This window comes from Candoia aspera, chromosome 2, assembly GCF_035149785.1.
Source record: "Candoia aspera isolate rCanAsp1 chromosome 2, rCanAsp1.hap2, whole genome shotgun sequence".
Lineage (NCBI taxonomy): Eukaryota > Metazoa > Chordata > Lepidosauria > Squamata > Boidae > Candoia > Candoia aspera.
Window position 1 is genome coordinate 257361023 of NC_086154.1, and position 18317 is coordinate 257379339.

At 46.2% G+C, this 18317-nt stretch overlaps 2 protein-coding genes across 2 annotated transcripts in view; both read left to right on the forward strand.

The window, feature by feature from the left end:
* PSTPIP2 (proline-serine-threonine phosphatase interacting protein 2) overlaps positions 1 to 9243 on the forward strand; it is a 38202-nt gene extending 28959 nt beyond the window's left edge. Inside the window, exons 10-15 of the mRNA XM_063295871.1 lie at positions 1529 to 1627; positions 4117 to 4213; positions 6292 to 6370; positions 7161 to 7195; positions 8119 to 8181; positions 8783 to 9243. Of these exons, the coding sequence (XP_063151941.1) occupies positions 1529 to 1627; positions 4117 to 4213; positions 6292 to 6370; positions 7161 to 7195; positions 8119 to 8171 (363 nt within the window). The 3' untranslated portion in view covers positions 8172 to 8181; positions 8783 to 9243. The remainder of the gene's footprint in view (positions 1 to 1528; positions 1628 to 4116; positions 4214 to 6291; positions 6371 to 7160; positions 7196 to 8118; positions 8182 to 8782) is intronic.
* Positions 9244 to 12147: 2904 nt separating this feature from the next.
* Positions 12148 to 18317, forward strand: part of EPG5 (ectopic P-granules 5 autophagy tethering factor) — an 89293-nt gene continuing 83123 nt past the window's right edge. The window contains exon 1 of the mRNA XM_063295872.1: positions 12148 to 12219. Coding sequence (XP_063151942.1) covers positions 12163 to 12219 — 57 coding nt within the window. The 5' untranslated portion in view covers positions 12148 to 12162. The remainder of the gene's footprint in view (positions 12220 to 18317) is intronic.

Here is an 18317-nt window from a genome sequence, read left to right on the forward strand (position 1 = left end):
CTATCGATCATCTATCAACTATCTGGCCATCCACCCATCCTTAAATGCGGCCTACTCAAGTGGATCTAGATGGCTTACAATAAAAGCTAATATATCAGTAAGCTCAATAAAAGCATCATTAAGAATGCATCAATAAATAAGATTTTTAAAAATAGCAGCTTGCAATCTGATTGAAACCTTCTTAAGCAAATACATTCTGAAAGAGAACTGTTGATCTGTTTCCTGAAAGGATGGGGGCTGATCTGGCTTCAGGGGGCATGCTGTTCCAGAGAGAGGGGACTAGAGATGGGGATATTGATTTCCAAGTGCCAACCCTGCTGCTTCCTTGTAGATCAAGTACCCAAAGCATCCTCTCTTTTCTAGATTATGTAGGGTAGGCAGAATCTACTAGGTGCTGAAGGTAACAGGACGTAAACTTTATTGGTGATGTCTGGCACCTTGAAGTGGGCAAGAAACTTACTGGCAACCAATGCAGCATTTGCAAAGTAGGTGCCATTCAATGAGACCAGCTAGGGTCAGTTGGTAGGTGGATAGTGGTAGGTGGATTCAGTGCCAGCTACATCTTCAATGGCAGATCCATGTATAACAAATTACAGTAGTCTAGCTAAGAGATAACAAGAGTATCAGTGTCTTCAGTTCCTCCTGGTCCAGGAAAGGACGCAACTGGTGGACTTCTCTAATGTGGCCAAAGTCGCCTGACCATGGCTTCCACCTGCTCCTCCAGCAGGAGCTGTGAATCCAAGATTCCCAGGTTGCATGCCAGCTGTTTCTGAGGCAGCACAGTCCCATCCAGAGCAATGAATGGAATGTCCATGGAAGCAGGGCCTTTTGGTATCAACTGGAATTCCATCTTTTCTAAGATTCAATCTTGATCTGTATTGTCCTATCCAGTACCTCACTGTCTCCAGGCACTGGGACAAGACTTCCATTGCATCTCTTGCTTGGCCAAGGGTAGAGATGTAAAACTGGGTATCATTAGCTTATTGATAATACCAAACTGATGGATGACCTTCCCCAGCAGTTTCATTTAGCTCTTGAACAAAATGGGAGAGAGGACTGAGCCCACCCCACACTGGATTGGCAAATGACTTGACTTTTCTTCCCCCTCAAAACACCAGTTGGAAACCACCCATTTAAGAACGAGTAGAACCATTGTAGGACAGTGGCTTCAATCCCTAGTTCTCATAGACAGGCCAAAGGGATACCATGGTGAGTGGTATCAAACGTTGTTGACAGGTCTAACAGGACAAGTAGGGATGCACCATTCCCCTCCAGGTACCACCACAGAACATCCACAAAAGCCACCATTGTGGTCTCCATCCCATGCCCAGCCCTGAAACCTAACTGGAAGGGATCGGGTTTTAATGGTTTTATTGTGACTTTGTATTTATTAGCTTTCTCCTTGCACTTTCTCCAAAAGGCCTGTTTATAAATATATTAAATTAAAACCCACTCCAATAAAATGGTGGTACTTTGAGGAGTTCAGTAGCCAGGCTTTAACTGAGGCCTCCTTCTGTGTCTCCTGCAGTTCTTCGAGACTCAAGTATGTGAGCGGATCAACTATTTCCGGAATGCTTTGTGGTTGCATGCCAACCAGCTCTCTGAAGGATGTGTCAAGAATGATGATGTAAGAAAGGCATGCCAGTTCCTACATTCTGTAGATCGGGGGTTGGCATCGACAAACTTTTTGGCTTTGGCATTCTCAGGGTATGCAGTGGGCACTCTCACAAAATGGCTGCCATAGTAGGCATGGCCTGTCCAGAACCACATGGATGGACTAGTGAGGTTGATCCTTGCCTTTTGTCTAACCTCCTCCCCCCAGGTAGTTTTCTTCCATCTCAGCTTTTCTATGGTTGATTTGGTTCCCACATCACGTGCAGCCTGGTCGTCTAATATTCATACAACCTGCTCAGCTTGGTTAGAGTTTGGTGGGGCTATTTTGATGGCCTCCTCTATTGCGTGAAGCCAGTCCAGCTCTTCAACAAGCGAGATGAAGCTCTCCTTGGGGAAAAGGACCACATTTGGCGGTGGGAATAGGTTTCCTGGATTCAAGGGCCTTCGTTCTTTGCAAAATCTCCAAATCCCATTAGACAGAGCTTTACTACTACCAGTTCCCTTCCTGGGCCTGACCTTGTTTTCCCTTTCCTCTGGGACCCTGATCAATAGCAGTAAGTTAGGATGCAGGCAGGACGAGAGACTCCTTAGAAGAGGGAGTCAGGAATAGTTTATGTGAGTTGATTATTTTCTGGTTTAGAGCCCAACAAACCTTGGCTGGAAGTGTCCACAGCACAAGTTTAAGGCGGGCAGGTCACAGAGGTGAGGCCGAATATTGGGAACTGCATTTCAGAAGCTAAGAGGGTGCAGAGCAGAGACAAGCTGTTGTTCTTGCAATTTTTTCTTTTCCAGATTTTCCTCTGGGAATGAGCAGGGGGGCAGGATTTTTTCAACCCTTACTATAAATCAGATTTTCAGTCCTGTTCTGTTCTGGATCGCCTGGAGTACCCTCCAGGCAGAAAAGCTGAATACAGATCAAACAAATACTGACCATGTTATTTTTAAAAGGAAGAATCCGCATCAGGGCCTCCTCTTCCTCCCGTCATCTTCCTTCTTCTTGCGCTGTGTCTGCTGTGGTTTCCTTTTGATCAGAACGGTGGCATGGGGAAAAGGGAAACATCCGTGTTTTCTTGCTCTGCTCTTTGGGATTTATTTCCACGATTTCAATTGTTTCCCTCTCCTAGAATCTGTTAGTAACTCCATTGGGAGTGGTGAGCGGGAGATCAGAATCAAGTTTCGGGTAAATGCCTGTCCCCACCCCATCCCAACGGGACCCAGAGCAGCATATTAGATTCACCTAAATTGCACCAGGAGTGAAGCTAGATGACCCCCTTCCTCAGCATGCATCCAGATCAACAGCCCGGGTTCATATTTTCATTCAGCAGAGACTGTGAAGTGGATTATCCATACTTTCCCCTTTCCTGCAAAAGAAGGATAGAGCAGATAAGCGTTCCCTATGGAACAGGATGTGTAGAATCCTCCTATCCCACTCAGATTCCACAAAGGAAACAAGAGGATCGCGCAACACAATCTAAGTTTAGCAGCCCTCCTCGAGGTTCCCATCGCCTATCTCAGGCATCACGTTGGGTTGAGTCTTCTTCGGCCAAAACCTGCAGGCTTTATTTACTTTCAAGAGGGCGGGAGGTGTAAAGGGCTGTGGGAATAACCTTTGGAGACTGGAGGAAGAGCACAGTCAGGGCAACGGTCAGACAGGAGATAGCCCACAAAGGAATGGGGTAGAGAAAGCATCTTGCAAGATTCTGTTACTATAAACCTTACAATAAAGATAGTGTTTGTACTCATGGTTTTGGTTTCCTGTCTGGGCTACCTCGAAGGACTGACATCAATCTTTCAAGTCTAAGAGCCTATCTCCCCTCCCTTGCCTTTACAGGTAGTCCTTGACTTTCAACCATTCATTTAGCCACCTTTCAGAGTTACGGCGGTGCTGAAAAATGTGACTTATGAGCAGTCCTCGCACTTACGACTGTTGCAGTGTCCCTGTAGTCAAGTGATCAAACCTCAGGTGCTTGGCAACTGGCATGTATTTACGATGGTTGCAGTGTCCCAGGGTCATGTGATCGCCATTTGCGACATTCCCAGCCGGCTTCTGACAAAGTCAATGGGGGAAACCAGATTTGCTCAGTGACCACATGATTCACTTAATGGCCAGTGTTTAGCTTTACAACTGCAGTGAAAAAGGTCATAAAATCAGGTGTGACTCACTTAATGACTGCCTCACTTAGCAACAGAAGTTCTGTCCCAATTGTGGTTGTAAGTCAAGGACTATCTGTACTTTCCAGAGGACTAGGGAGGGTCCCTTCTGGGATGCTTTCTCCACCCCTGTTCCTTAATGTGGGCTGAGGTATCTCTTGTCTGACTGTAGCCCTGGGTGCGGATCTTCCTCCTGTCTCCTGAGGTTATTTTCACAGCCCATTACAGGAGAAGACATGGAGGGGTTTATTAGAGATGAAGACTCGCTGTCAGAGGTTGGGGAAGCCTTGGAGGGATTTGGGGCGCATTGTTTTTCTGCCACTGAAGGGGGTGTTCTCTTGCGCACGACAGAATTACGAGGAGATCCGCAAGGCCCTCGAGCAGTGCAGCATCGGGAAGGACATCGAGTGTTTTGTAAACTTCCGCAAGACCGGCAACATCCCCCCGGGTAAGTGGACCGATGCCCGGGATCTCACGTCCAAGTGGCACAAGATGGTGCTCAAGCCAGCCTTTCAAAAAGTGGTTCTGTAAAGGAGTTTAGAGGTGGCCGTGGGGAAGGCGTGAGAGAGTCACTGAGGAGGGACTGGGGGAAGAGATGGCAGTTCAGAGATAGAAGGAAGTGTGAGAAAGAAACTCAGAGCAACCCCACCTTGATTTTCTTTAGCATAAAGGGGACGGAGAAAAACTTGGACAGGCTTTCAATATATCCTTCTACAAAAAAGGAGCTTGCCTGGAATCCCTCTGGATCTTGAGCTGGCTCAGCTCAGAGGGCTGACATCAGTCCTAAAAGCCTGTTTCTCCCTATGTTGTCTTACTCTACTCCACTTTATTTTTTTCTGGCCGAGAGGGGAAGAGGGTGAGGGGAGAAGAATGCAACACTTATTTCCTTCCTTCCTTCCTTCCTTCCTTCCTTCCTTCCTTCCTTCCTTCCTTCCTTCCCCCCAATTTATATAGCCACCATCTAAATGTATGACCCTGGGTGCCTTACAAACAATTAAGACAATATAAAGACATATGTAACATGTAAATGCTCTGGTTTATTTTGAAGTGGGATAAGGGTTTAAGAATATTTATCTGGATTGCTTTTAGGGTTTGTCTGATTTCATTTAACGATTTGGATTAAGATTATTAAGGTATAATAAAAATGTCTGGTTTTGGGTTTAATATGGTTAAGATTTTTAAAATTGTTGTATTATCAAGTACAATGGCAGACAATTTATATGGTTTTTAGTTTGATCTTATAGTAGACAGGAATGTATAGAATAGTAGTAGGAAGGAAAGAAAGAAATGTTATCTTTGAGGGGGGAAGTTGATTAGGAGGTTTAAATATATATATATATATATATTCTTTTAATATAAGGGGAGGGAGCAACTGTATTTAGTGATTTTTATAATATGCCAATGGAATGATTTACAGAAATAATGTGATTTTGGTTTAATATAGAGTAAGGGATTGATCATGGAATATTGTTGCATATCTTTGCTGTTAAAAGTCGGAAGTCACTGCTTTTTGTAATTTTGAAAAAATTTCTCTCATGTTTCTACACTTTTTTAGTTTTTTCTTTTTTTCTTTGTAGTTTTTTGTTTTTCTGTAGCTTTTATCTTTGTTTGAAACTTAATAAAATTCTTATTAAAAAAAAAAGACAATATAAAAACACCAAAACAATGGTGATGTTGATGATGATACTATCCATTCAATTGTGTCTGATTCTTGGCAATTCTCTGGACCAGCTCTCCATTTTTTCTGATCTTATACGGCTTCTTTTGGTTGTTTTATGCTCTGGCTGGTGTTGCCTTTGATGGTGTCCAGCCACCGTGTTTTTTGACGGCCTTCTTTCCCTTTGCCGCTGACCATGCCAAGCATAACTGCCTTGTCCAGAGAGTTTGGTCTCATGACATGGCCGAAATAAGTACGGTGGAGTTTTGTGGTTTTTCCCACCAGCGTTATGTCCGGTTTTATGCACTCCCGTACTTGCTTCTTTGTCACCTTTGCTGACCGAGGAATGCGCAGGAGCCTTCTCCAACACAGCTTGAATGAGCTGATTTTCCTCCTGTCTCGTTTTTTCATGGTCCAACTTTTGCAACCATAGGTAGGTAGCTATGGGAAACACGACCGTGCGGACTAATCTGCAAATAGTTGCCAGGCTTACAAAGACAGTACAGAACGAATTGACCGAAACAACACAGCAAATTAAGAACAATATGAAATCACGTAGCAAAATTTCTAGCTGAGGTAGTCACCTCCATCCACAACAATCAATACAGCCACTGCACAGGCTCTACCATGCTCCCGGGTCCCCACGCGCGTTGGCAAAAGCATGTCTTCAGGGCCATGTTTCGCTAGAAAGAACGTATGTTTTGGAAGGGGCTACTACAAATTCCAGAATACCTTCTTTCCACTGGCCCAGAATTCTAGGAATTGTAATCCCAACACCCAGGTAACACATCACATTCAGTTTTGGCCTGTTGTTAGTTGAGAAACAAGTCGTTTTTGACATTTTTTGTTTTGCTTTCTGCTTTTTGCAGCTGCTGTAGTCTATGAAAATTATTATAATGCACACAGGAACGCCGTGCCTAGGCGAAATCAAGCTCCACTGCCTGGAACGTAAGAATAACAAAAGCCCATGTTATTTATTTTTCTTTTTTTAATGTTATTTCTACAAGGTTTCCTGGTGATCTCCCAACCAAGATTAAACAGCCCCGACTTCTGAAGATAAACTAAGTATACCTGGTGGAAGTTACCTAGCTGGGCCCTGAAGGGAGTAAGGAATACGTAGACAGTTTACCGCTTAACAATAACGCTCCACCAGTCTCAGATAACATCCATCTGGGAGTTGTTGCGTTAACTACAAGTGGATTTCCAGGCTCAGTTCTGCCAGCGCAGAATCTGCCTTCTGGTCCAAACATCTGGAGAGGGCTTTTTTTCAGCTCCCCCCTTCTCAGGAGGTCCACAGAGTATGACCAGGAAAACAGGCCTTCTCAGTGGTGGCCCCTCTTTCTCTCCTTACTTTCTGTGAAGAAGTTAAATCTATTCTGTTCAAAGGAGTTTCTGGCCTTCAGGTGATTATTGAGTTGCAAGGGCTGCACCCACCCCAACCCTCCCTGCAAGCTCCAATGATAGACGTGGAGCTCCATGAAAGGAAGTGATCCTTGATGGACCAACATTACAAGACAACTCCTTGCTTTGAGCAACTTACAGTCTTGTGCTCCTTAAAACTGCAGGCGAATAGGAGCAAAGACACACCTGTCATGTATGTAGGATAGGTGACATGTCCTCCATTCAGGCTTGCTCAGACTTGGTTGTGTTGGCTTGGGCTAAACCACGTTGCATGAAGGTGTCTCAAGATACCAAGCTGGGCTGGACAGATTTAACTGCATCTCCTTCTTTCCTGCAGGAGACCCCAGATGCCCATCCCTTCCAGCGAGCCAGGTAAGTAAACCTCCTCCCTCGGGGGTGAATCCTTTCTGCCCCACGCACTGGTCTTCCATCTTTTTGCGAGCTGGGGCTAATTGGTGGGCAACTTTGAAGCAGAATCCCAGCCTTGTTGAAGTGGAAAGGGAGCGGGGAGAGGGTTTGCAAACCAGGAGAAGACAGAGATTTAATTCCCCCCTCCCCGGCTGCTTTTTCCCATCATCTGCACATTATGGAAAACAGGTGCACGGGAGTTCCCAATAATGGGGACAAAGAGCAGCTTAAATGGGGGGGGGGTTAACTTGGGAAAATAGCATCCTTAAGGGATAATGCTTAGTCCCCTCCCTTGATTTGAATCCCCCCAGCTACTTATAATTTTGCGAATCTCCAAACCTTAATTGGCAGACCCTTACACCAACATCTGATATTTCCTAGATCATAGCTTTTGTTCTCATCCAGTAGGGTGCTTAATCAAGCAAATTTTGCCTTTGTGAAAAAAAAGGTGAAAGGTCCCCTGTGCAAGGACCAAGTCTGCCCATTAATTCTATAAACAGCATACTGTTGTTATAATACTACTACTACTGTGAAAGGTGTGAAAGGTCCCCTGTGCAAGCACCGAGTCACGTCTGGCCCTTTGGGGGGACGCCGCTTCCGTGACCTTTTCTTGGCAGACTCTAGCGGGGTGGTTTGCCATTGCCTTCCCCAGCCGTCACCTTCCCCAGCAAGCAAGCGGGGTGCTCATTTTACTGACCTCGGAAGGATGGAAGGCTGAGTTGACCTGAGCCGGCTGCCCGAGAGAGAATCCAGCTTCCGCTGGGATTGAACTCGGGTCGCGGGGAGAGTTTCGGTTGCAATACTGCCGCCTACCACTCTGCGCCACACGAGGCTACCTTTGGACCAGACATTTACCCAGTGGATTAATTGCAATCTTTGTTTTATAGGGGAACATGACTATTCTACTGTGGAGGGGTATAGCTTAATCCATCATCACTAGCCCAGAGATGGTACGTTTGTTCATTCAGAAAAGGGGCTTGTCCAAGGCTGGGGTTGAATTAGTTAAGCATGCTATTGGAACAGGGCTGATAGCTGTGGGTATACAACATCTTAAGGCAGTGTTTTTCAATCTTGGCAACTTTAAGATGTGTGGACTTCAACTCCCAGAATTCTGGCTGGGGAATTCTGGGAGTTGAAGTCCACACATCTTAAAGTTGCCAAGATTGAAAAATACCGTCCTAAACCATGGTTTAGCTGACAGTTAGGGTTCGGCTATTCATAAGTATGAATAAGCCAACATTTGCCAATTGTACACTAGTCGCTCAATCATAAACCATAGCTTACAAAGAGAATTGCTAGATTAACACAACAAGCTAAGTCATAAACTAACATACTGCATTGACTCCCGTAATAAGGGTTGCTTGATTTGGGCTTGGCATATTGTGAGAATGCAACTATTGTAAATTGTAAGCCATGGATCTTGGTTCACCACAGTGTGTAAAGCCTGCCAGTTGTGGTTTAATCAGTAAACCACAGTTAAACAGACCATGACTTAGGGCAATTATGGAGTGCCTCTGCATTTTTCTCACTCTTACTTTTTCGCCCCTCTAGATCTCGGAGTCCTTCATTCAACTATGCCTCTATGAGGAAATGAAATAGCAGCATTTTAGAAGCTGTCTCAAACTACGTCCCCAAATGATTGGAGTTCTGCTCTTTTTGGGTGCATTAAGTATTCTTTAAAAAAAAAATCAGAAGAGATCATTTCTGCAAGACGGAGGATGTTTCCACAGCAGGAAACTGCTGAAAGACTGCTAATTTTCTGGCGAATAACATCAGCACTCTGATTTTTTTCATTGGAAGGAAGGGAAAAAATCCCTTGAAGCGGGGGTGTTGGCAGGGCGTGATAAAAAAACCCAAGATGGTGGCAGTCGCATCAATTGCGTCATTACAGCCACCATCTTGACTTTTTTGACCATTCTCTCGAACCCCTGCCTTTTTTTGTTAGTGAGGTTGTGGTGGTGGGGGGTCACATCTAAAGAATTAAACTTACATGTGAGTTGCCTTGAAACTGGTTGTCTTGAGGAATACTGCAGTTTTCACTGGACCTACCTCACAGGGTTGTTGTGAGGATGAAACAAGACAATCCCATTATATTGGCCTTGATTCTTAGATCTTTCTTCATTCTGCCGGAGACCAGTGGGAAAGCTTATGGGCTTCTGACTACCTTTTTCAGTCTTGGCCAAAATCCTGTGAAGTCTAGAGAAGAAGGACTCTTCTTGGTTTAAAACAACAGCAATAAGAATTAAAGACTTCTTTGTCTGCCAATGACTCAGGATCGATGTGTGGCAGTGGTGGAAGAGTGGTGACCTTCAGGTTAATCCTTCTCCTGGACTTTGAATTCTGATGGTGCAGAGTCACCTGCCTGAGAAACTCAGTCAAAAGCAAGTCTCTAGTCCTCATGACTGTGAGAAGCAGAAAATGCCTGGTTGCTTTCTGCTCACAGAAGCTTCTGGAATCCAAAGGAGGTCACCCTGGGATTTCTCTCTGCTCATTTTTTGTCATCCATACTTTTAATACTTCCCTTTTTCTACTGTGCTGTTCTATTCTGGGAAGGGAAACTGTAAGAATTATTTTAGGAGGAAAAAATAAGCAATTAAATGTGAAACCATGTCATTGATGTGACAACTGCTTTACTGGGCAGTAATTGGCTCTTTTAATTTTGGAGGCCTTTTCCAGTTGCACAGGTTTTTTCTTCCCCAGTTGTTGGCTTTGAACACAGTGCATGGGAAAAAAGAATAGGGTGGCGCTTAGGAACTCTGGTAGTGTACTGGAGAAGGAAATCAAATGTGCGTTCCCGTTGCAGGGCCTTTCCGCCTTGGACCGAAGCACAGCAGAACATGTCTTGACAACATGTTTTTTTATAGAATCAGAGTTGTAGGGTACCTACCTAAGAGGTTATCACGTCCAACCCCCTGCGTGCTGCAGGATGCACTACACCATCCCGCTAGATGTCCATCCAGCCTCTGTTTGAAAACCTCCAGTGAAGGGGAAGAAGCCACTCCACGCAGTGACCTGTTCCACTGAGGGATGGCTCTTGCTGTCAAGGAGTTCTTCCTGATGTCTAATCTGTATCTGCAGCCTTGAAGTTTCATCCCATGAGTGCTAGTCTTACTCTCTGGAGCAAGCGAGCATAAACTTTGGGCCAACTCTAGTTTTTACATTTTGGATGCACCAAAATACGTTTTGACAGATACCTAAACTGGGCTGTCTAGCTGTTAAAAGTTTCCTCCTTCCTCATCCGCATCCCATGTTAAGGAAAAGGCTATTTTCCCGCTGTGGGAGGGAAGGGAAACACTAGAGCCGTGTTTTTCAACCTCAGCAGCTTTCAGATGTGTGGACTTCAACTCCCAGAGTTCCCCAGTATGCTGGTTGGGAAATTATGCTAGCTGGTAAATTCTGGGAGTTGAAGTCCACACATCTTCAAGCTGTCAAGGTTGAGAAACACTGCTGTACCCCCCAAATAAACCCATTCTTTGCTGGCATCATCCATAGGATGGACAGGATTGCCAGTGGGCAGAGCAAGTTATGCTGCATAATTTTCTGCGAAGATTAAAGGACTTCTGGATAGCTCATTTCACTTGCCCTGAGGAAGAGCCCTTGGTGTTCTGCAGGAATCCACCTCAAATCGAAGCTGTTGAGCAGAGCATGGACCCAGGGGGCTGCACTGACACATTTGAAATGGAATTCAGGTCAAACTAGAATAAAACATCAAACAGAGAGTAAGAATGAACAAATGATTTACATTACACCAACGGTGGGAACAACAGGAGTCACACCTTTAAATATTCAGCTATATAGAAGTCAAGGTTAGGCTTTCTTTTCATTTATGAAATTAGTGCTTATAGGATGGTGCTCTTGATTTTTTTTTTAAGACTCCCTGCTGAACTTTGCTGTGCCTTGATTGGTTTTAATTATGTTTGTTGCCCAAAACAGTTGTGGCTGACACACAACACGAAGGCAAAACTAAGCTTTATTCTGGCTTAGTGGACTCCAGCCAGTGGGTTCAATTGGGGTTAGGATGTGTTTTCTCTAAATTAGTTCCCTCCAGATGCGATGGGTTATTGGCTGGGAATTTGGGGAGTTATAGTCCAAGAAAGTAGAGGAGCTCTAGGTTCAGGGAGACTATAAAATTGCACGTTAAGTATTTGCATAGGCAGCGCCCAAACCCGAATGCAGATGTAGAATATAGAAACATAGAAACGCTTGCTTTAAAAGCGAAAGGGCAACTGCTTTGCCTTTCTCGTCCCAAACCGCTAGGAGTCGCCCTTCCGAATTGCGATGCTATGACTTCTCCGGACTCGCTTCCTCGTCTCGTCTTCCTCGATGGTGATTGGTGGAGGAGAAAGTCGATAGACTTAAAAAGTGTAGAGTGACAACTCAGTGCTTGTCTAAGACTGCAAAATTGATGGCTCCTGGAGTTCTCCAAAAGAGAAGCAATTATCCTTCATGCTCATGTATTAATATTATTAAAAAGTCGAAACTAATGCAACGGCGTTATGTCGTTGCTTTCCTCACACCTGCATGCATCCACGGAGGGGACAGACCGTTGTCTCGTCTCAGAAAGTCAAGGGTGGGGCCAAAGATGAAAGAAGCCCATTCGCCTTCAAGCCGAGTTGACGTCTGGTGACTTTAGGGACAAATTCCGGGAGTTTTCTCGGAAACAGTTTTCCATGTTTTCCCCTGGGATGCTTTCGAGTTCCCAGCCTGGCCCTGAGATTCCTGGTGGTCTCCCATCCAAGCAGCCCCCGCCCTGCTTGGCGGCTCACTTGGACGCGGAACTGCGCGGTGATGGCGCCTCTTCCCCTTTCTGCGTCTAAGCCCCGCCTCTCCGCCCACGTGACGCTCGCCCCGCCCCCTCCTCCTCGGGTGCCGCAGGAACAACAACCCGAGGCCAGCCGGGGAGGAGGAGGAGGAGGAGGGCGGCCGGGCGGATGGCGGAGGCGGTCAAGCCCCGCAGCCGGAGCAAGGCCGGCCGGGGCAGAGCGAAGGTAACCCGGGGCGGGCCACGGGACTACCATACCCATCGCCTCCCGCCAGGAAGCCCTTTCTCCTACTCACCCGTCCCGTCCTCCTTGGAGCCTTTCCTCTACGGGCCGGACCACGGAGCCCATCGCTCCCCGCGGACGTCGAGGGGGTGGACTACAACGCCCATCGCTCGGTGGGGGCCCAAGCGCTCCTCCTCCCGGCCGGCTGGGCTGCGGGGGGAAGAGAAGGGAGACCTCGTCTCCCCGCAGTGACCCCCAAGGGTGGTCGTGGCCGGCTGTGGATGCTGGGGGTTGTAGTCCGACCCTCAGCCTGCCCCTTTGAATGTGGCCCCGAAAGCTCATTCAAAGGGTGGAGGAAGATTGGCTGCCCCTGGTCATGGAGGTTCTATTGGCTCCTCTAGCGAAGAGCTGGGATAGGCTTCTCCTCATCCAGAGAAGGATCATTGGATCACCTCTGGGGCCCCTTTGCCCTTGAGAAGCCCTGTTGCTGGCCCTGTATTGGGGCCACCTTTTCCCCAAGGACCAAAGGTCCCGTATTTGGGGCTGCAGTTCTGCTCCCATTATCCCCAGCCATTAGAGGAAATCCATTACACTAGTGTTTCTCAACCTGGGTCACTTTAAGATGCGTGGACTTCAACTCCCAGAATTCCCCCAGGCAGCATGCTGGCTGGCGGAATTCTGGGAGTTGAAGTCCACACATATTAACCTGGCTGAGATTGAGACCCACTGTGCTACACATTCATCCTCCTTGCACAATCATGGAGCAGGAAGGAGCCTTGTGTCCTTCCAGTGCTGAAGCCCAGCCAGCCCTGGGGTGAAAGGGGGCTATTCCAGTCCCCTTATGTCCCTGTGGTTCTTTGGGGCTGAACCCTCCCCAGCAGGAGTCAGCAAGTCAACACCTCTGCTGCCAGAAGAGAGGAAGTCCTAGATGGGCCTTCAGCAGTGGGAATTTTATCAAGGAATTTTATCTCTCTGATTACTTTTCAATTCTCCCTGCAGATTTGTGGGGGGGGAGGTGATTTTGGGGCAGGAAGGAAAGATAGGGTGTGGGTAAGACCCCTTCACTGGAGGTGGCACCAGTCTGAACGAGGGTTTTTTTAAATCTAGAATATCTATCTATCTAACTGTCAAATTTTGTCATGGCCCATCTCCCCCAAAATTGGGACTCTGGGCTGTTGGTTAAACAAATGTATGTATGTATGTATTATCAAACACACATCCTTCCTGGATACACTGAGGATAACTGCTGCTTGTTTGCCCAGGGCATCAGTGATCATGTGCTGCTGGCACAAAGGTGTATTTACCTGCGGAGAATTAACAGGGCCTGTGAGTCCTCCAGATGCAGGTGTTAGCAGGAAATCCCATGGATCTGTTAACGTGTGGTAGGAAGAGTTTCTGCCTTGAATATTCTGCTGGCCAGCTTCATTGGACGGTCCCAGATTCATTAGGTCTACTTGTCCTGTCCTGTCCACCCATCCATCTTATGAGGCACTGTCTACCTGGAGCAGTGTATGTACTTTCTCCATAAACATGTTGAAATTGTAACAAAAATGACAGTAATGAAGTGGGAACAGTAAGATAAAGGCAAGGCACCAAAACGGTATTTATCCTCTGGGGAGCGTAATATAACCGAACTCTCTGCCTCCAAAGCTGGAACAGCCGGGTTTTCATGGCTCCCTTCGGTCCTAAGAGCTGGCATCTCTGCTTTTTGCTGCCTTTTTTCCTGAGCTGAAAGCCTTCCAACGCTTGACTTTTTTGGTACAGCATCTTCTTGTTATGAGATGCCCTTTTGGTGCGCTTTCCCCCGTTCTGTGACATCAGACACTGTATCACAGTGTTTCTCAACCGTGGCAACTTTAAGATGTATAGACTTCAACTCCCAGAATTCCCCAGCCAGCCATGCTGCCTGGGGAATTCTGGAACTTGGAAGTCCACGCACACCTTAAAGTTGCCGAGGTTGAGAAACACTGCTATATCCTGTACAACTTCACTGCAAGGCATTGTTGTGTAGAGGAAGAACTCCCATTTCTGCTGTAGCCATTTTTCTTTCTCACTTTTAAGTCACAGTAAATCAAGGTGGGAGAAGAAGAAAAAAGCATAGATGGTTCCCCTTTTTTATTCTTTTGCAAACCACGGGATTGATTGCAGTACCAGCCTATTTGGGCTGGGGGTAGGAAAGGAACGTGCGTTCTTTTGCACGAGCTACCTGTGCTAGGAGCATCTCCTGGCCCTCCTTCTCCAAATATTGCCCCTGGGGTGTCTGTATCTGTCGACTCCTCTCAGCTGACCCTCACCACAGTCCTTTGAGATGGGCTTGGCTGTGAGGCAGGTATCGGCCCAAAGTTGAGAGAAGACTTGAATATACCTTGTTCACTTCCCAAGAAATGGGTTCGTTCTGCAACCAGATTAAATACATTGCAGGACCCGCAGCCCCAGGCCTCTTGAGACAGGATGTGGGGTTTAACCCTCTCCCATGGTTGACTGAGTTCATACAACGTGCTCAGCCCAAGCCCAAAACAAGCCACATCATGACTTGGCAGGATAAGTGAATCCAGTCCTTGAGGTGTACTTAGGACACTCATCTGCGGTGTTCTCTCATTGTCTCCTCCTTTTCTGCCTTCTGTCATGACTCTTAGATGGTTAAGACAGATTTCGAACTTGAAGTCCACGCATCTTAAATCATGCCATGTGGTGCTATGTGTTCATGCTTCTGCCCATCCACCCTGATTCCCCAGGCAGCACCTCAGCTTTTGCTGGCTGCTTTCCGTTGCTGATACGCCCATCCCTAGCACATGTGCTGGACCACCTGAAAAGCAGCTTGTGGGTAAGGAAGGGCTGGGGTTCCAGAGTGCCAGTGTGTGCCATTCTGTTGCAAAGACAAAGAAGAGCTGTTTTCCTCTGTCCCTCTCTTCGCTTTTACCTGCACCTGTCCGCATTTGCAAATTCTAGAAACATATTTGGAAGACCTGGAAACCTGGCTTTTTAGGATACCGACGGGAACTTGGGAGCCCCTTTGGTGTTCAAATGCAGGGGTGGTTTGTGAAACCCTTTCCGGATCAGAGTTATTTTGAAGGCTGATTGAGTCACATGAGTCTCATGCGATCCTTCCTTGGCGCTCACAGGGTGCTTGGGCGTCTTGTGGTTAAAAAAAAAGTTTTTATGAACTGGGGAAGTCTTGCTAGAGGAGACATCTATCAAAAGTATAGGAAGTTGTTTAACGGGGATATTTTTCTCATTTATTGCAACAGCTTAAATGGAGAATAAAATACCAGTTGCTGGAGAACCTTTATACAACAACGCCTTGCAGTGAAATTGTACAGGATATAGTGTTTCTCAACCTGGGCAACTTTAAGATGTGTGGACTTCAACTCCCAGAATTCCCCAGCCAGCCAAGCTGGCTGGGGAATTCTGGAGTTGAAGTCCACACATCTTAAAGTTGCCCAGGTTGAGAAACACTGCTATATCTTGTGCAAAGTGGGTGTGTGAGAAAGGAGGGGTCCTGTTGTGTTCAGGCTATTGGGGGTGGGTCCTTATCTCCTATTCCAGCTGTGTTAAACATATATCCACACATGTGTAAGAGTTATTTATTTGTGAAGAGTTATTTACTTACGATTTATTCAATCAATGATCAGAACAACAGAACAAAAGTACACAACCATAATATAGCATAATAAGCTTGCTTGGGATGGGAAGGGCAACAGCTCTTCCTGAGAGTGGTTGGCGCTGTAGTGCCCTCCCCATTGAAGGAGAGCTTTTAGCCACAAGGATCTTATATTTATCTATTTATAATTGATATTTTTATTGACATTTATGTTTTATGGTTTTAATTTGTTCACTGTGTTGTAAACCACCCAGAGTCCCCCCTTGGGGGAGATGGGCAGTGACAGAAATCTGAAATATAAATAAATAAAAAAATAAAACAAGCGTTTATATAAACGAAAAAGAAAAGATTTAAAACCGTATGTAAAATTCTAATAACACAGCACCTAAGATAACTCATCCTGTGTGTAGCATTTGTGCTACCTCAGACCATGGCGATTCATGGAAAAGTGCCCACTTGGTGCACTTTTTTCACTGCCTTGTGTGGATGCTCAACTGTGCTTCACGATTCACATCCTGCCTTAAACCCGAATGATACAAGCTACATTATGCTTAGCACAGAGTCTAAGCCCAGAGACACACACACACAACTCAGCAGAATAAAGCAGTGGAGGATGATACATGCCGGCAGCCACACATGGAAAGCGGGCTGGCAATTATTCTTTCAGATAAATTAGCAGATGAGGCAGTTAAAAGGAGAGATGGTAATTGTGGCTTGGATCAAAGGGGCTTCTTACATGAACACGTGTATCTCTGCCCATTCACTCACTTTCTGCTCCAACCATGTTCTTCTGGGGGGTCTCCCAACCATTGTACATGGCTTTTGGGGTACAGGGAAGGTGCCAGAGCACAGGGGCATGAAAGAAGCCCTCTGCCCTCATGCCCCTTAATATCCACTTTGGTTGTGATCTTTTACAGGAGTTCTTGGTGACAGAGACTCACGCCACCCTTACCTTGAGGTTGGGCGAATGCAGCGTGCTCTCTGTGGGGCAGTCTTTGGAAATGATCCAGAAACCTTACTGGGTGCAGAATACGGCTCCCCTTCTCTTGGGGCATGAGAGCTGCCACAACAACCACGTGATGCTGGTTTGGCAAGCATTGTATTGGCGACCAGTAGGTTTCCGAGAACAATTCAAAGTGTTCATTTTGAGCTATAAAACCTGACATGGCTTGTCTCCCAGGTACCTTCCAGTGAAACTTGGCCATCTTGTGCATTTAGCCTGAGAGGGGATGTGGTGGGTCCCCCCCCCCCAAGATTCTCAGTCCCTCCTGAGAGGTCCAGATGGGTGCCCAGCCACCTCCTGTCATTTCAAAAGCTTGTAAAACCGTTCTGCTTTGTGGGGCCCGTGGTTTAATGCTTTGCTTGCATGGCCCCTCTGATACTGCTTTAACTGTGGAATTGGTTTCTGATTTTATGCTTATAGTGTGGCTGCAACATGTTGAGGAACACTGTATTTTTGTCTGTTTTTTATCCCGTAACTGCCAGGAGTTGTTGTGAAGTTGGCAGAATGCAAATGGTACGTGTATGTGTATATGTGTGTCTGTATGTATATATGTATGTATATATGTGTGTGTGTGCATATGGTGAAATGAAAGGTGAAAGGTCCCCTGTGCAAGCACCGAGTCATGTCTGACCCTTTGGGGGGACACCGCTTTCGTGATGTTTTCCTGGCAGACTATAGCGGGGTGGTTTGCCACTGCCTTCCCTAACCCTAACCCTAACCCTTCCCCAGCAAGCTGGGCGCTCATTTTACCGACCTCGGAAGGATGGAAGGCTGAGTCGACCTGAGCCGGCTACCCAGAGAGAATCCAGCTTCCCCTGGGATCGAATTCGGGTCATGGGGAGAGTTTCGGTTGCAATACTGCCGCCTACTGCTTTCACAGACTTTGTTTTATTTATTTAGTTGTGGAATGTTTATATATGGCCCGCTTCACAGAGATTAGGTGGTTTTTGCTGCTGCTGCTGCTGCTATTATTATTATTATTATTATTATTATTTCCTGCCTTTTTAATACAGTTTATAACTCAAGGCAGCGATCATATCTAATATTCCTTCCTCCTCCTATTTTCCCCACAACAACATTCATGTGAAGTGGGTCGGGCTGAGAGAGTGCCTGGCCCAAAGTCACCCAGCCGGCTTTCAAGCCTCTAAAGGAGGCCTAGAACTCACAGTCTCCTCGTTCCTGGGCCAGCACCTTCACCACTCCACCAAGCAAATGGGACAAGATAGAAGAAAACCATTACTGTAATAATAATATTGCTTCTTAAATTTCCTTTAGGCAGTGGATGATACGTTCTTCTACTCCATTCCTAAAGTTATCTATTTATGCCAGTGTTTCTCAACCTTCTCATGCTGGCTGGGGAATTCTGGGAGTTGAAGTCCAGACATCTTAAAGTTGTCAAGGTTGAGAAACACTGATTTATGCTGTCTTCCAGGGGTTCAGAAAAATATTTCTTAAGATGACTACCGGAAGCATTTTGCTACTTGGAGCCTAAAGGGT